Source organism: Neltuma alba, unplaced genomic scaffold (assembly GCF_004799145.2).
Source record: "Neltuma alba isolate B1F8T4 unplaced genomic scaffold, ASM479914v2 tig00006183_pilon, whole genome shotgun sequence".
Lineage (NCBI taxonomy): Eukaryota > Viridiplantae > Streptophyta > Magnoliopsida > Fabales > Fabaceae > Neltuma > Neltuma alba.
Window position 1 is genome coordinate 16,113 of NW_021634377.1, and position 18,660 is coordinate 34,772.

General features: G+C 31.5%; 1 protein-coding gene and 1 pseudogene across 2 annotated transcripts; both read left to right on the plus strand.

Moving 5' to 3' along the window:
• The first annotated feature begins 6,134 nt into the window (after positions 1-6,134).
• LOC114749797 (serine carboxypeptidase-like 33) lies at positions 6,135-9,539 on the plus strand (annotated as a pseudogene).
• A 5,058-nt stretch (positions 9,540-14,597) lies between these two features.
• On the plus strand, positions 14,598-18,452 carry LOC114749804 (serine carboxypeptidase-like 26). 2 transcript variants are annotated; one of them, XM_028938334.1, is made up of 10 exons: positions 14,599-14,908; positions 15,013-15,120; positions 15,225-15,320; positions 15,404-15,496; positions 15,764-15,852; positions 15,958-16,239; positions 16,334-16,494; positions 16,665-16,760; positions 17,192-17,297; positions 18,169-18,452. In XM_028938334.1, the coding sequence occupies exons 1-10, from the start codon at positions 14,650-14,652 to the stop codon at positions 18,313-18,315; spliced, it is 1,437 nt and encodes a 478-aa protein (XP_028794167.1). In that variant the 5' UTR covers positions 14,599-14,649; the 3' UTR covers positions 18,316-18,452. The 2 variants fall into 2 exon arrangements, with proteins under 2 accessions (XP_028794168.1, XP_028794167.1); XM_028938335.1 differs by lacking the exon at positions 16,665-16,760 and having other exon boundaries at positions 14,598-14,908.
• Positions 18,453-18,660: the final 208 nt, after the last annotated feature.

Below are 18,660 nucleotides of genomic sequence, written 5' to 3' on the forward strand. Positions count from 1 at the left end.
TAAGTAATAAAAAAATATTCTTAATTTCACTCCATCGTCTTGATATTGGTGACATGAACTATATCCTACTAACTAGTAAATGATATATTGGGTTTTGTGTGGATAGATAGATACACGTGCTCTAATGACTCTAAAATACGATACTTCTGGACTGACTATTTATTCATCACTTTCTAGATGTCTACATAGATCTTTAATCGACATTTAAAGATCTTATAGCTATCGAAGCACACAATAGACGTGACTTAATTATCCACATAATATATGTTATTTATCCATATTTGTTCTTCTCAGAGTTTTCATTTCAAATTCTTTCTTTGAGTAATTCGTAGCTTTTGAAAACTCATCAAGAGTTTTGATGCTATCATTATAAATAATACTGATAACAAACTTATTTTGAATCTTTTCATAAATAGACAAATTGAAATATGTTTACATAATTCCTTCAGTCAATATTAACGACATATGCCTCATATAGAGACTTAATTGAGTAGTGTTGTTGAGAACATAATTCTATGCTTCCAGAAACTTGAATCCTTCAAAGATTTTCATATATTATGATCCAGATCTATTCATGTATTGGATCATTTGAAATTATACAAGAATTTGAATCCTTTTGGATTCACATATAATTTTAGTATATAATGAGTCACTATATTTTCTAGACACATATGAGATATTTTCATATATTATCAAACTGTTAGACTGATAAGATACATAAAATTTTAATCCACCACAAGATTGCATTTTTCTTTTTTGGTACAATTGCCCATGACACTTCAAATGCTTGGACTAGAGATACACAAATCCCCTGTTATAATGTTATATCTTTTTGTTTCTATTGGCCAACCATTTTTCTGTCTATATCTCATGATATATTTATATATAAGATCCTCATTTGATCACATGATATCATCACTAAAATTATTATCGATAATTTTATTCCATTATCGGTCCCTTTTTCTTTTATGACATAACCTATCGAGATCTCTTTATTGCTTTCAGACACTTAAACCTCTTCAAGGGTCAAATAGTTATGTCTTAACCTTTTTTGCAATTCATACCTCCTTAATATGATCATCATGATCATTTGCTCCTTTTTCTTTTCTTTTGGAACCAATCATACTTTCATGCTTTTAGCATGTCTTACAAAAATAGGAGCACTTTTAGTTGGAATAAAAAAAATTAAAAATTCTCATTTGGGTCAGTAATTGCATTTGACAGATATTAGTAATATTTTATGAATACAATACTTTATGAACTTCTAATTCATACTATTATATTTGAGGATCTACATTTGATGGTGAAAATGCATTCTATGTGTTTTCTTTTCCAGCTACACATTAATTTTCTCCCTCTTATATTAGGAACCTATAGTGTAGGTCTCTCAAATTCATAAGTCTCTTTTAGAAACATTATCTTGTTTCATTTAGAGATAAATAAGAATAAGGAGGTTCTTATCCAACATTGATCCCAACTTACTTTTAATATCCATCTATATGCATTATTGCAGTAGAATAATAGATATTACACATTCTAAGATAAAAAATATTTGGCTTCTGACCAGAAGCTAATTATAATGGGAGAATTCACAATATATTATTGGTTTAATGCATTTATGTGCAAAATATATAAAATCAATCATCCTAACACTCAAACAGAAATTCTGTTCTCATAAACTCTAGTCTAGCTACTTATGGAAGCTTTTAATAAGAATATAATTATCAGCAACGTGAGAAATAGTCACTAGCAATCTCAACGAGAATCATATCGATTTCATAATTAGGAACTTATGTACTCAATATAATTATTTGAACATGTTTGCAAATTTCAAGTTACGAGTTGATCATAAACACCTATGACCATTTTATAGATGCATCTTTCACTCATAAAGTATTACTTTGGTCCATATGGTGTCTAAATATGTCTATATATAAACTTGATACATTATAAATTTGCACGAATCTAATTTTGAGCACAGCTAGTTATATTCTCTTATTTAGTTCTTTTGAGTTTTGAGAACAAACAGCACATAAAAATTCTTGAATCATATATCATTTTTAAATAATCTTCTGGTTCTTTAATAAATAACAATACACATTTTTAATGATATTTTGTATTATTATGATCCATCATGATCTGACCGGTCATACCAAACTATAAATGCATACACTTTTGGTTTATTATAAAATTATTCTCAATTATTATTATTCCCATGTCATATTATTCATTTTTTACCTTAATATTTCACAGGGAATATGTTATTAATCATGAATTTTATCTTCAACATAATAAATCATGATATAGCTCTTCTAGAGCCTTATTTTTCATCTTTTACCCAATAGTAGAAACCTGTACACTCATGAATGGTTGAGTGCCACTGACTCTTCTGGAACCTTTTTCAAAAGAAATATGAGATGTAAGGAATGTTATTAATATTAATGATAACAAATTCCATCCAACATAAGTCACATAAATATACTTTTCTTATTTTTGTATTTCAAATAGAGTGAATACTATATAGTAAACTAATAATATATCTTTAACTTGAAAATCAAAATGTTTCCTGATTTAAGTATAATAATGGAGTTTAATCCAATTGAGCTATTACCTTAAGACCTTTTAATAAACAAATATTTTAATATATATATTTGTGGGTCATAATTTTCATTATCAATTCCTTTTCTTCCCACAAAAATAATGGGGAGAATTACATTAGTTATTCAAGAAGTATATGGATTTTGTTACCAGTTTTTCAAGAACTATATCTACATTTTATTATTAGTTCTCCTGGAACTATATCATTTTTTTTATTACATATAATTTTTCAGAAAATGCTATATATAGTTCTTCAGGAACTAACATATATTATTATTTCACTATATGATATACTTCACTTTTTTTTTCTGCTTTTTCAAAATATGAAGTATTTTTTTTGGAACAAAACATATATATTTTCTAGATATTTCGTTATTCAAAAACTTTATTTCTTTGTATATATTATAAATACTTCAAAATTTATTCATAAATTTATAAATTCAACAGAAAGAGATCTATAAAGACTAAAATCAAACTATATAGTAACAAAGATTTGAATCATAAGCTTTTAAGGCTATTTATAAGTCAGTTTTCAAGACTCTATATAATAAATATATGTATTTTTAAAGATTATTTGTATCACTTAATATTTGAACCATAAGCCTTCAGGACTTTAAAAATATCATAAGTTATTATTTTCATGTCATTCAATAACATAAGTTTAATGACTGTTGGTAATTTAGTAATAATAAATTATAATATTAATAAATATCAAATTGAATGTCAAGAATATATGAAAATAAGATAAGGATAAAATTTAAGAATTAAATTAATAAGAAATAAAATATAAATGTAACATGAAATAAGAAGAAAAAGTAAACTCTTATACCAATACATCCTTCATTATATAGTCAATAGTTTTTCATAATAAAAGACATTTGAGCCATTAGTCTTGTGGGATATAATATTTATAATTCTAATTGTCATAATTTTTCTTTTATAAACAAACTATATAATGATCATCTTCATAATCAAAACTATATGACTTTATGCTGTTTAATAAAGAAAATAAAGATACATGGCATTTAGCTATTTAATTTTAAAATAAAAAAATTAAAGATATATGGTTTATGACCATAAGATAAAAATTTGATGTTATATGGCTTTTAGCCAATTAATAAAATAAAAAAAAATTAAATATTTATGACTTCTGACTATAAGATAGAAAATCAAAGTTATATGGATGCAAGCCATTTAATAAGATATAGAAAAATTAAATATATATTGGCCATAAAATAAAAAATTCAACACAAAATATATAAATAAAGAAAAATTAAATATATATGGCTTCTGGTCATAAAATAGAAAATGCAAATTATATGGCTTCTAACTTTTTAATGAGATAAAAAAAAATTCTAATATATATGGCTTCTGGCCATAAGATAAAAAATCAAAGTTATATAGTAACTAGCTATTTAATAAGATAAAAAATAAATATATATGGCTTCTAGTCATAAAATAGAAAATTCAAATTATATGGCTTCTAACCATTTAATAAGATAAAAATAATCAAATATATATGCTTCTAGTTATAAGATGGAAAAGTTATACCTAAATACTTCTAGTTATTTAATAAGATAAAGTATCAAATATATATGGCTTCAAGCTATTTAAAAAAAATAGAGAATTAGCCATATATATATATGGCTTCTAGTCATAAGATAAAAAATTAAAGTTGTATAGCTTCTGGGTATAATATAGAAAGTCAAAATCATATGGCTTCTAGCTATTTAATTTGAAAAGAATGAAAAATCAGAGTTATATGGCTTCTGGCCATTTAATTACAATGACATGAAAACTTAGAATTATATAGATTCTAGCCATTTAACTTTGGATATTAACTCTTTAAGGATACCGTTAGTATCTATTGGAACTTTGAGTTCCATCAAAATAATGACATTGGGTCAATAAGGAATAGAGGGAGAAAAAATCCTCTCATCATAATTAATTCGAAAGATATAATATTTATATCAAAATTAAATTGCAGCACTAAAAAGTAAAACAAAATCTCCAATCATAACCATGGAACCTGATATTTAAAACAATAGTAGATAATCCTTTTAATTCCATATAATGACTTAGATTATCCTAGATAAATTGAATAGGAATACATATACTCTGAAACACCATATATATGATGCTTGAGATGTTTTTATTTGAACAGAGCAAATGATACTCTAAAAAAATAATACAGATAATGCTCTAAAATTATGCTGAGGTAGAAAGATATATTATCCGCGTCTTGGTTAAAGTTTCGTGCTGATAACGTGTTATAAATAAAGAAGAAATAGAAAGGAGAATCATACAAAGAAAGAGAGAATTAACAAGAGAGAATATTTCTCATTCCATTCAAGTGCTCTCAATACATTATACATAGTTTCTATTTATAGGCACAGCTTTACACCTTTGATAGAATCTATAGATTACATAATAATATGAGATAATTGTGGGATATAGAGATAATGGGAGATATTAGAGATTATAAGAGATATAGGAGATAATAGAAGATATATGAACATCCACAAAGATATTATTATATTCATAATACTCTCATCTTTTTTTCGCAAATTATTTCTTTCATTTTTATATATTTATTCTCTTTAGCCTACTTCTTCATAGGTAATTCGGTTACTTATGCTATTAAAAAAAAAAAACGGGAGGGAGTATTATCTATGAAAATTAATATTGATGAATAATTCTACGAAGAATCACGCTTCATTTACAGTCAGTCTCAGTCGTCAGGTAAAGCAAGATGTCACGCAGGAGATTAAAAGCATAAAAGGCACACAATGTGCTCGATGAAATGCGCAGCTGCAGATTTGTCCGTAACCCCTTGAGGATTTTCCAGAAACAATTGAATGAGTTAAAGCAGCAGTGTAAGGTGGTGCCGAGCCACCTTGTCACTGACACGCAGAATATGACAAGTGTAATAAATTTAATGCCGTCTCTATATCTGTAACACGGTGCCAATCACCATGTTCTTGATATGGTCAAATACAATAAGGATGCAAGTGGGCTGTTATGTAATAATATTTTTTTGGTAAATCTCATATGAAAGAAATGAAAGGTTAAACAAATATATTGGTGTTCTAATGTAATTATTGCTTTGATTTGGCTCTTTATATTTGTTAGTCAAACTAAATGACTAATTTTGTTCAAAGTGGATTTAGAGTACTGAATCAAAACAATGAATAAAAAATTTAATGGGTCAAAGCGCAATTATTAGAATAATATATAAAGCAAGACCAATGGATTTCGTGTAAGAAGATTTGATTACTGGACCCACTTCGTATTTTTCACATGGTTTTGTGTTCACCTATCATTGATTTGACCTACATAGTAGAACGAATTTATCTGAAAGTCTCTTCTGTGGCTGATATTGACTATGGCCGTCGATACAAACATTTTTGACAAGTCTTAAGTGATCTCAGGGGCACTGCGTGGTTGTTAGCACTGAACATGCTCTCTCAACCTTGCATGTATATATAAGGAAGCAGCAGCAGCAGCAGTAATAAATGCAAATGTTTGGAGCGAAGATGCCTAGTTTAGTTGCATATATGAATGTTATTCTTTATGTTGTGTCCCTGTGTTTCTACCCTTCAGCTTTTCCGTTCATTAAAACATCAGAAATAAATGCAGAACCCTATGACCATGATAGGGTAGTTAATCTTCCTGGCCAACTTTCAAGTCCAACAGTTTCACAATTTTCATGTTACATCACTGTCAATAGAGATCATGGGAAGGCCCTTTTCTACTGGTTCTTTGAAGCTCAATCTGAATCATCTAAGAAGCCCCTCCTCCTCTGGCTCAATGGAGGTATAGTATTATGTAGTAGCATAGTTTAATTATGGATAATTTCAATCATAAAGCTGGTACAGCCTCTCTATTTCCTTCTCCTCTTCATTTGAGATGTGATTCTGTTTTGCACATGGAGGTCCTGGATACTCATCAATTGGCTATGGTGCGGCTGTTGAAATTGGACCACTTAGATTCGTAAAAAATGGTGAAGGGTTGCATTTCGACACCTATTCCTGGAATCAAGGTTTATTATCTGTTCCTCTTTGGTTTATGATATATCTATAGTTCAACTATCTTATGTCATGTTCAATATTTTCTATGCTAATATGTTTAATATCGATTCTGGTTTTGTTAACCCCGTTTGGCAATTTTAATTCCTTGCAGAGGCAAATTTGTTATTTGTGGAGTCCCTGGTTGGAGTTGGTTTTTCTTACACCAACACATCTTCTGATCTCACCATATTAGATGATAGTTTTGACTTTTGTGGGTTAGATTCCTTTTTCTGTGTTTAAGTTTGCCTGTGCTCACCATATGAAACAAATTACTCATCTGTAAATCTATTTGAATTAGCTGAGGATTCCTACAATTTCTTGGCGAATTGGCTGCAAAGGTTTCCCACAGTTTAAATCTCGAGATTTCTTTATATCAGGATTCAGGAGAGAGTTATGCTGGGGAGTTCTGTTATTTCTATGACAAATGCAGATCCTCTCATGTGATATGATATAAACAGTAATCTTTCTATCCTCTCATGTGATATGATATAAAGAGTAATCTTTCTTTGTGTTCTTTTGTATCTATCTTTCTGCCCATATGACATCATTTCACATGAAAATATCTAAATTCCTTGTCTCAAATAGACTTTAGTGCATTATTGTGACTTTCATTGCCCACATTTTGCAGGCCACTACATCCCCCGGCTGGCAGAGCTCATCTTTGATCGAAATAAAGATTTAAGCAAATACTCATTTATCAATCTTGAAGGTTTTATTGTAAGTAAATCTTACCATCAGAGAGGGAAAAAAAGGGAAGATATACAACCCCTAATACATTATTAGATTTCATTCTTAATGGAAAGTGTTCTAATTCTGCAGGTGGGGAATCCAGAAATGAAGATTACTATGACTATACAGGCATCCTGGAAGATGCATGGAGCCATGCAGTCATATCAGATCAGCAATATGAAAAGGCACAACAAATGTGTCACTTTAAGCAATTTGATTGGTCTAAGGAATGCAATGAGGCCGTGGATGCAGTCTTCAGTGAATACTCAGAGATAGACATCTATAACATTTATGCCCCAACATGTCGACAAAATAGCACCTGCTCTACAGCTTATTATAGTAAAAGTAGGAAGATCCAAATCGCTCTCTAAGATATTATGACTCCAAACGCCTCCCTTAAGTCTCTCTAGAAGAATATTTCAATAGGATGGATGTTCAGATATCTTTTCATGCTGATATCAAAAAAGGAACAAGAAACACTAATTATACGTGGAAGACTTGCAGGTGAGTACAAGAATTCTTTCTTCCTCTCATTTCTGATGCTGATTCACTTCTAACTGAATGTCATTTCTCAGTAATTCCATATCACATACATATGGCATCACCGTTTTCTCTGTACTGCCCATCTACACAAAACTCATCATGGGTGGGCTCAAGGTGTGGCTTTACAGGTATTTCTTAAAGATAAAACTTAGGTCAAGTTGCTTATATCATAAAAGCACGGACGCTTGACACTGACACAGCCATTTGAACAATAAATGACAACACAATTATTTGCTTTTGTTGAAACAGTCACGTTTTATGCAATAATTGCAAGTAAACTAGTTTCGTTTGCTTCATCATCATTCTATATTGATGGTGACAGTGCGGATAGAGATGGTAGAGTACCAGTGATAGGGACGAGATATTGGATTGAGGCTCTTGGATTGCCTCTCAAATCTAGTTGGCGAACTTGGTACCATAATAATCAGGTTCGTCTCTGTAAACATCTTCATCAAGTTTTGCTGGTTTAAATTAAATGCCACTTGCTTTCAGCTTTTTCTGGTTTTTGGCTAAAGTACTCTCCCAAGTCTTTAAGGCTGACCCATTTTCGTGTTTAGTAAATTTTGCACCTTGGAATACAATTATTGGCTTTCTTAGACATTGGTTGGATCATACTATTGTTGGTACTTTAGAAAAGCTAAGGAAACTCAAGCTTTATGCATATGAGATTTTCATGATTTTCTGTGGCATCTCATATATCTCTGAGATGGTTTTATCATATGCCTCCAGGTATTTTTAGTTGGTATTAGACCTCCTGAATACTAGTTTATTGAATAAAAACATTTTGAGATAGACTAGATGAAATGAGACACATTTAATGAAGAGTGAGAGAAAAGTAAAGCAAATAAACAAAAGTATAGAGGGCCATATGTTTATGAAGAATAATTATTTTTTTTGGGCCAAAGAAGAATAATTATATGTAAACTTCATATTTTAGGACACTATATATATATATATATATATTGCCAAGTTTGATCTCACGACTGTGCATCGCATAACATATATTATGTTGTTGGATTAAACCCTTCTCTTTAACCGTTAGAATTAGATCAAACTAACAGACAGTTCAGATAAACAAGACCATAAAGTTTTCAATGCTTCATTAATACTTTCCCTCGTCTTTAATATAAAAGTTAAATAACTAATTTATAGAGATTAAAGAAATTAGATAAGTTAATTATGTGTTAAAAATGTGTGTTGATTTTTCTAAAATATTCTTTTTATTTGTGTTGGAACTAGTCTTAACATCTGTAATCAACATAAATAATTTGGTAAAAAATTATAAATTTAAGAGACAAAGTAAATTGAAATTTTATAATTGAGATAAAAATAAACTCCTTAATTAGCTCTTCTACTTAGAGCCGAGTGAGTAAATATATACATAATTTAACATGAAATTAGAAAAAATTATGCAGGTGGGAAGAAGGATAGTGGAATATGAAGGGCTAACATACGTGACAACTGACAAGGGGAGGAGCAGGCCATTTGGTGCCACTCAACAAGCCCAGTGAGGCTCTCTCCCTCATCCATTCTTTCCTCAGAGGACAGAATCTCCCTGTTCATCCATGGCCTCTTACTTTGCATTGTGGGTGGTCCTGAAGTTAATCTAGATAAAGTAGTTAGAGACGAAGAGACAGGTGAAATAGATGCACATAAGCCCACAAACAAGAATTAGATTTCACCTCTGTGAGTCTTTTTCTCCTTTTCAATTCATGAAGTATAATCTTCGTTAGAAAAAAGTATCTATATTTTAGTGTCTAATAGTAAATTGTTTCTAATAAGAGGATACTTATGCCAACCTTCTTTTGGTAAGTGTTATTCAATATTTGAGTTGATTGCAATATCATTTTTGCGGTTATTAGCAATATACTACCCCTGGTCTTAATATAAGAGCTAGTTGATTAATTTGAGTAAATTAAAAAATTAGTAAAGTTAGTTGTTTGCAATAAATAAGTGTTGTCTTTCCTTAAGTATCTTTTCTAATCAAATATATTAGTTATAATTAATATTATTATAAGGATTATGTTGAAAAAAATGAATAAATATGAAAGACAAAATGGATATTGAGGTTTATATTTAGAATCAAACAAAAATCAAATAAATTCTTTATATTAAAAATCGTACTAGTATTATCTTAACCGGAATCAAATACACGCAGTCTGTTCGTGAATACTGATATTAGGTAATTAGCAAAAAGAAAGGAAGAGAGCAATAAATAATGAAATCCTTTAATGTTTCGTGCTGCAGTAAGTATGTTACATCAACTTTAATGATTTGTAATGATTATTTCACTTGCACGAGGACAATAAATAATAAACTTTATGAAGTGATATGACTGAGAAGCATTGCGCGTTGCCACATTTGTTTTGTTGATAATGTAAGAGATAATGCAGAAAAAGGGGAAAAAAAGATACTTGTAAAAATATTTTAACCCACTTAAAAGTTCTATTAATTATCTGATATTAATTTCCGTATAAAAAAAGTCTTATATTAATTTGCTAAAATTGATATTTGGTATGTTTCCCTTGGGAATGGAATTTTCTTATATCCTTTTTGTAAAAGAATGAAATATACTATGCAATGCTCTCTCGGCTTTTCCTTGTGGATAAGTTTTGAATATATATAGTAAAATACTTAGATCAAGCTTTTTTTTTAATATCCTATAATAAGTTCTCCAATTACACATAATTATATGTTTTTTTGTTTATATGGGTATATAAACTCCCTTTTCAGCCTTGTGTTTTTATGGGTTCTTGAATTTTTCAGCCAAGAAAGATAAGTTTTGAAATTTTTACTTTTAAAAAATATATCCTTTTATCATTGAGTTTTTTCAAAATAATATGGGATATCAAATGTTATATCATATTTGTTTTTCAAAATTTATTTGACAAATGACAGGTTCCTATACATGTCAATTATAAAAAGAAACGAGTTTTACATATAATTCTTTAGCGTTTTTCTCATTATATCTTTTAGTTAAATTATTGTATGCAATTTTTCTCAAGAAAAATTACAAAAAACTATGAAAATTGCAAAATCTAAAATCAGAAATCGTCACAAAAACCGTGTTGTTATTTACAAGTCAATTATTGTCAAAACTAGTTTAAGTGTTATAACCAACCTTGATTTGAGATTTTGCAATTTTCACTATTTTTATTGTCAATTTCCCTTTTTCTTAATAATTACATAATTTTTAAAAAAGTTCTCAATTCATAATTATAATTAAAGTTTTTACCTTTTGTGAGCTAAAAAAAAATATATTATTAAAATACCTTCCCTATATTTCAAACCAAACAAGATCCTCGTGGGGGAAACGGGATAGATAAAAGCTGTGTCAATGTTTTGGAGATCATCCGCTAATAGTCGTTTTACCGTTAAATCTACGTACTACCTCCGGTTTTATTATAAGATCCCGTTTGACTTTTGTTTAGTCCTAATTATAAGACCCCAATCTATTTTGTCTCTCATATTTATACATTTTTTTTCCAAGATACTCCTTCTAATAATGATAGTTATAACCAATATACTTAATTAGCAAAGATATTTTAGGAATGACAACACTTATTTATTACAAATAACTAACTTAACTTACTTCTTTAATCTCCTCAAATAAGTCAACTGGGTCTTATAATTAGAACCGGAAGTAGTATCAATCTTTACTTGCATGTAGTCAACAGCGAGAGGACGATGTTTGGAGGGCGCTATGGTGGTGGAAAGTCCCAGATAAAATCAAATCCTTCGCGTGGCTTTTTGCTCACGAACGAACTACAACAGATTTGAGAGCTAGGCACGGTCTCATGGAAATCAATAGTTTCAATTGACCTGTGGCCAACCTTTTATGCTAAAATAGGGTTAGAGTGGGTCAAATGGAACTTAAACAAGGAGATTAGACAACTGATTACTAAAAAGATCTAGTGGGCAGTTTTATTTAGATACATTTGCTAGGATATATGGGTAGTAGTAATGCCTTCTACAGTATCTTCAGAGCTTATTGGGATAAAGATTTTTATACTAGTTCTATAGTTTCTTCAGAGCTTGTTGGGATAAAGATTTTTATACTGTTCCTAGTTTGGTACAAGAAGCAGTGTTGTTGCTAAGGGGGAGTATGTGAAGCTTGAAGTAGATGGTTCTATTCTATTGGATGGCAGGTGTAGTTGTGGGGGAGTGTTGTAGGATAAAGAAGGACACTGGATTCTTGGCTTTAGTTGTAAACTAACTTTTATTCCTCCAACAACTGCAGAATTGATTGGATTTATACATGGTTCAATTTGTGTTGGTCGAAAGAATATAAATAGGTTCTTTTGCACACAGATTGTATTGAAACCCTCTCTCTTTTTTCTATTGAGGCAGTGAGGCAAGTCACCATTTCAAGGATATTATTAATGAAGCTAGGTTTTTGTCACAGAGATTGGTCCATTTCCACCTCATTCACTAAGAAAGTCTTTGTCAACTGCAAATCATTTAGCCAAACTCTCCCATTCTTTAAAGAATAACTTTTATATCCTAGATCAACTACCTCCCGATTCAAAAGGGGGAGGTTGATAGAGAAAATTAGGGGTTTTTTTGTTTGGTCTATGTTGTTTTGTTGTTTTCAGTATTATTTAAAAAAAGAAAAGAAACTAGAGGTCATTTCGTCCCTCCCCCTTCTATTGCTGAAAATTGAAAAGTATAAAATCTTTCCACCCGATCAAAACAGACTTCATGAGTGCTAAAAGAGGAAAGAAGGCTTCTTGGTATTGGTCAAGTATGCTAGAGTGTAGAGAGCTTTTAAGAAAAAATCTTTTTTTGAGAATCAGTGATGGAGAGAGTGTTAGAATTTGGATTGATAGATGGGCGCCAAGTTTGGGGACTGGAAAATTAAGTAATGAGTTGATTTCAGATGATGAAAAGAAAGCTAAAGTTGCTGATTTAATCAGAAGTAATGAATTGGTATGGTCTTTTGACAGTCCTTTGTATCAGTGTTATTTAGTAATAAAAATATCTCTGGCAAAAAAAAAAAAAACTATTTCATGTCAAGCAAAAGCACTTAAAAACGTATATTTTATATACTGAAATAAAATTCCTTTCACATAATTATTTTATATATTATAAAATTATTTTTTAAAATAATGATTTAGTTTTTACCGAAACAATCATATCTTCTTCTTTTTTTCACTTTCATATACTATTGTTATTGTTTTCAATTTTTTTATTTGTTTGTTTATGCTTTCATTTTTGCTATCTTTGTCAATTACTTTTCAGAATCAAATTCTTGCAAATTTCCAGAACCCTACACCTGTCGGTTTTCAGCAAATTGATGAGTGTTCCGAGATACCGCCCAATGAGCGATTCAATCCACACTTCCTTCATCGTCTGTTGAATCATTGAGTTCTCAGCTTTTAGCGGACATCCAACAATATCGGGGTAGGTTTTGGCAATTTATTTTTAACCCTAGTGCCTAGATAGTGCCGCACAATGTACATGGAATGATTGAAAGCATGAACATCCACAACGTGCTCGATAAAATGCGCAGCTGCAGACTCGTCAAAGGACTTATCTTGTATTTGCCCAGACACCAGTGATTCAGTCCAAAGGTCAGGATAAGGTTAAAGTGCCAACCCCACCATGCTTGTTACTGACACACAAATGCCAAATGTAATTATAAATTTCGGGGCCTTGTTCTGTGGAATAAGACTAGTGTTGGCATTCATCATCTCGTGCTTCTTGGGGTCAACCCTATAGTACTGCAAGTGGGCTCTCGTATAATGAAGTTTTTGTGTATATTTGATATTCAAAGGGGAAGAAATAATAAAATTAATGTAACCCTCTGGTTGTTTGACTTCATTTATTATTTTGATTGGTTGCTTTAGAGTTGCTAGGGAATATTGTGTCTTTAGCTTATGATTCTTATCACATGATCTTTGATTATTAATTTGTCCTGTTCACGAGTTATCTAGATTAGTCTAAGCTAATGACTTGCGCACATCTTGCTAAGGTAAATATGGTCAATGTCAACATCAATATAATGTAAAGTCTATTCACATGTTTTATTTAGTTTTCTTGTAATTTTTTTACTCTTTCAACGAGACATATTTTTCTACGCATTATATGAAGTTTAATATGAATTGTACTATTTATGGTTTGATATAAATTTTATATTTTAAATTGATACATCTTTTCTATTGATTTTAATGTTATCAATATTGATGTTATTGATAATGATATTGTTTTCTATTTTATATTGATCTTTCTTCACACACATTTCAACAATATTTAAACAGTAGATGGATACTACTTTTGAAAAAATTATTTAAATTATCTAGTTGAAGGAACAGTTGGTAGATGCTGATATGAAGATAATATTAAATTCATAAAAGAAAAGGAGAGGCGAAATTAATGCAAGAATAAATTATCGGGAAGGAAATGATTAAATGAAGGTTTAATCTAAAAATGATTTGACAACAGCAATTGAAGCAGGACACATGACCATCTAAGAAAACTATTCAATCATTCAGTGATTCCGCTTCTGACATATTTTTGTGTGGAAGAGTTAAGTTTTTCTTTGTGGCTGAGGTTTATTCTGGTGGCGGATGCAACCACTTCGAAAAATTCTAAGTGATATCACGGGCGCTGCCCACTTTTTAGCACTGTATATCTACTTGCCGCCTGAAGTAAAAATTTAGTATTAAATGCTCTGCCCGGAGCGAATTTGTCCAGCTTAGTTGCAGATATGAGTATTATTCTCTGCCTTCTGTCCCTTTGTTCCTACCCTTTAGCTATTCCATTCATTAAAGCATATGAAATAAATGTAGAATCGCATGAACTTGATAGGGTAACTAATCTTCCTGGCCAACCTTCAACTCCATCAGTCTCACAATTTTCAGGTTACATCACTGTCAATAAGGATCATGGGAGAGCCCTTTTCTACTGGTTCTTTGAAGCTCAATCTGAACCATCCAAGAAGCCTCTTCTTCTCTGGCTCAATGGAGGTTGATTTCTATCATAAGGCTTGTACAACCAGTCTCATATGCTCTAGATTCTCCTGTCTTATTTTCCTTGTTGTCTGATGTGTGGTCCGGTTTTGCAAATGAAGGACCTGGATGCTCCTCAATTGGGTATGGTGCTGTTGTTGAAATAGGACCTCTTACAGTCAACAAAAATGGTGAAGGACTGGAATTCAACCCCTATTCCTGGAATAAAGGTTTATTATATTTTCTTCTTTGGTCTATTACATATCTATAGTTTGACTGTCTCATTTCTTAATATGTTATTCTGACCTAGTTTCAAAATTTTAACCTTTGGCAGAGGCAAATTTGTTATTTGTGGAGTCACCAGTCGGAGTTGGTTTTTCTTACACCAACACATCTTCTGATCTCAGCATATTAGAGGACAGCTTTGTGGGTTAGTTTCTTTTTACTGTATTTAAATTTACCTATGCTCACCAAATGAGATAGATTTCTCATCTGGAAATCCACTTGAATCAGCTGAAGATGCCTACAATTTCTTGGTAAATTGGCTGCAAAAGTTCCCGGAGTTTAAATCTCAAGATTTCTTTATATCAGGAGAGAGTTACGCTGGTGAGTGCTGAACTTCAAACTTCAATGTAATATTTCTGTGTCTGATTCAGATCCTCTCGTAATCTCATCTTATCCGATGGTCATGTACGTGAAGAGAGATAGACATAAACAGTATTTTCTCTCTCTCTGTTTTTTTTTTTTTAAAAAACACAGTGAATGCTCTCGCATCCATCTTTCTCCTCATATGACATAATTTTACACGAAAAGATCTAAATCCCTTGCAGGCATAAGTGCGTTCTTACATATTTCATTGTCCATATTTTGCAGGCCACTATATCCCTCAGCTGGCAGAGCTCATCTTTGATCGAAACAAAGATAAAAACAAATACTCATTTATCAATCTTAAAGGCTTTATTGTAAGTAAATCTCCTCGACTGTGAGGAGAAAGAGCAAAACTTGCAGACTATACAACCCCAGATGCTTCTGTTTCCTTCTAAGCGAATATTGTTTCAACTACGCAGGTGGGGAATCCGGAAACCGAAAATTATTATGATTATAAGGGCCTTCTGGAATATGCATGGAGCCATGCAGTCATATCAGATCAGGAATATGACAAAGCAAAAAATGTTTGTGATTTCAAGCAATTTTATTGGTCTGAGGAATGCAATGAGGCCATGAATGTGGTCTTCCGAGATTACAAGGAGATAGATATTTACAACATTTATGCCCCCACATGTCGCCTAAATAATACTCCCTCCATGGCTCATGACAGTAATAATAGAGGCTCCGAATCAGTTCCTGAGGTAGATAGTTAATGTCACTAATGCACTAATTTTCAATTATCACCCATGATTTATGTTTAAGAGCTTTTAGCTTTGATGGGAAATATTCTTTCAGGGTGTAAGTGATTTCAGACTGAGAAGGATGAGGCTTTTTGGAGGCTATGACCCATGTTATTCAACTTATGCAGAAGAATATTTCAATAGGATAGATGTTCAGTCATCTTTTCATGCTAATTTTAAAGGAGGAAACACTAGTGTTGCATGGAAGACTTGCAAGTGAGTACCAGAATTCACATTCCATTACAAATCTTTGGTTTTTAATACTCCTCCTGTTTTTAATATAAGACCTACTTGGTAATGCAAATTGCACTATGAAGTAAGTCTTATGACCGGAGGAGCATGGGTTTCTGATTCTGATTCATCTGCGTCTGACTCTCATTTCTCAGCGACTCCATATTAAATACATATAACTTCACCGTTTTCTCTGTCCTTCCCATCTACACGAAACTCATCAAGGGTGGTCTCAAAGTGTGGATTTACAGGTATTACTCATGGAATTCTACTAGACTCTATGCTATACACATCAAGAATGCATGGACTCTTATGCTAACAAGAACACTTATTGGAGCTTCATGCCCCTCTCTTAGTTCAAAATTCCTCTCTCCTAGTTAATATAAAGTAGGCCTACTTTGTGTTTTACTTAACTGCGCGGGACGCAGATCAAAAGGGAAGCTTAGTCCTTGTTGGACAGATATGATTTTTTCTGTGCTTTTTCCTTTTTCCTTTTCTAAGAGGCTTATCGTGTTTGACAACGGCAACGGAATTATTTCCTTCTTGGCGGAACAGTCACATGGTTTCTGTGCACTGGTTGCAATAAATGCTCCTTTTTTGGCTTCATCATCTTTCTATCATGTTCATGACTTCCATTAATGAGCCTAATGTGCTCTCTTTGACGGTTACTTTATTGTGACAGTGGGGACGCGGATGGCAGGATTCCAGTGATAGGGACAAGATATTGCATTGAGGCCCTTGGATTGCCGCTCAAGTCCAGCTGGCGAACTTGGTACCATGATAATCAGGTTCAAAATGGAAGTATAAACTGCTTTATTTTTTTGGGGTTTTTATTAGCCAATAGCCAGACTCTCTTAACTCTACAAGAGGCCTAGTAGTTTAAGTTTTACTTTAAAAAAAGAAAAAAGAACAGTTTTTTTAAGCTACTCTTAAAATTTTTTAGAATGCTTAAAAGTTTTTGAAAATATTTAAAATCCAAAAGGAAAATCAAATTTCATACTATTTTGAGAAGTTATCTCAATAGCTTCCGATTATTTTAGAAGCATCTCAAAGTAAAAAAAAAAAAAAATCACGATTGTGACCAAATGCAAAATAACATCTACGTTTCACAAAATATCACAGTAAAAATGAGGATACTTTATTATGAAGTAGATCCTCCCTTATTGTGTAGTACTTTATAATGTAGTGACATAAATGCTCTCTTATAAGTAGTAGGATGTGGATTTGATCCTAAGGCCTGTTTGGATGCCTCAAAACCGTGGTTTCAGAAGCACTTTTCCGTAAAACGAGGCAACTTCCTCCACATATTTACTTTGTAATCCGTAAAAGCATTTCTGAACCATGGTTTGGTTTCTATCTAACACTCCCTATTTGTAACCCCAAGATATTAGTGATTGCCACACTAATTTAAAAAACAATCTGACAATTGAGATCCACAACTGTGTCCATCTCTCTCTAATTGCACAGACTGTATGGTTGGAGGGAGATGATCCCAATTTATGACATCACATATATTAGTTGTTGGCTCAATTCCTTTTCTTAATCATTAGATCAAGCGAACATATTAATTTTCAGATAAAAACAAGATTTTTTTTTGGGGGCAATACTTCTGTATGTTTATAATTTGACATGATATCATTTTTGAAAAAAACCATGCAGGTGGGAGGAAGGGTAGTGGAGTATGAAGGGCTAACATATGTGACAGTAAGAGGAGCAGGACACTTGGTGCCACTCAACAAGCGTAGTGAGGCTCTCTCCCTCATTCATTCTTTCCTCACAGGACAGAGTCTCCCTGCTCATCCCTGACCTCCTACTCATTGAGTTAATTTATGTTTCTTTTTTGTTTCATGTTGTAATAAATATTATTCTAAATAAATTCCAATGAACTAGTTGGTGAAAAGAATGGAAAATTAAATCGAACAGTCACTATAGTTTTACACTCATTCTCAATTTGATTCCTCTTTTCGTTATTTTAAATTTATATTTTTAAGGCTTATTTTGTTTTGTAAGCAAAATTTGAATGAAAACAAAACCATGATTTTAAAAGTGATTTTATGATATACAAAGTAGATATATAGAAGTGATTTGTGAAAAAGTATTTTTTAAAAGTATTGTTATAGTTTCCAAACAGCCCTCTAATCCTAAATAATG

Excerpts from the sequence above, each read along its gene's own strand:
- LOC114749804 (XM_028938334.1), top strand. The coding sequence starts at position 14,650 with ATGAGTATTATTCTCTGCCTTCTGTCCCTTTGTTCCTACCCTTTAGCT. Across the intron at positions 14,909-15,012 it reads TCTTCTCTGGCTCAATGGAG|GACCTGGATGCTCCTCAATT; the intron begins GTTGATTTCTAT and ends TTGCAAATGAAG. Across the intron at positions 15,321-15,403 it reads ATTAGAGGACAGCTTTGTGG|CTGAAGATGCCTACAATTTC; the intron begins GTTAGTTTCTTT and ends CACTTGAATCAG.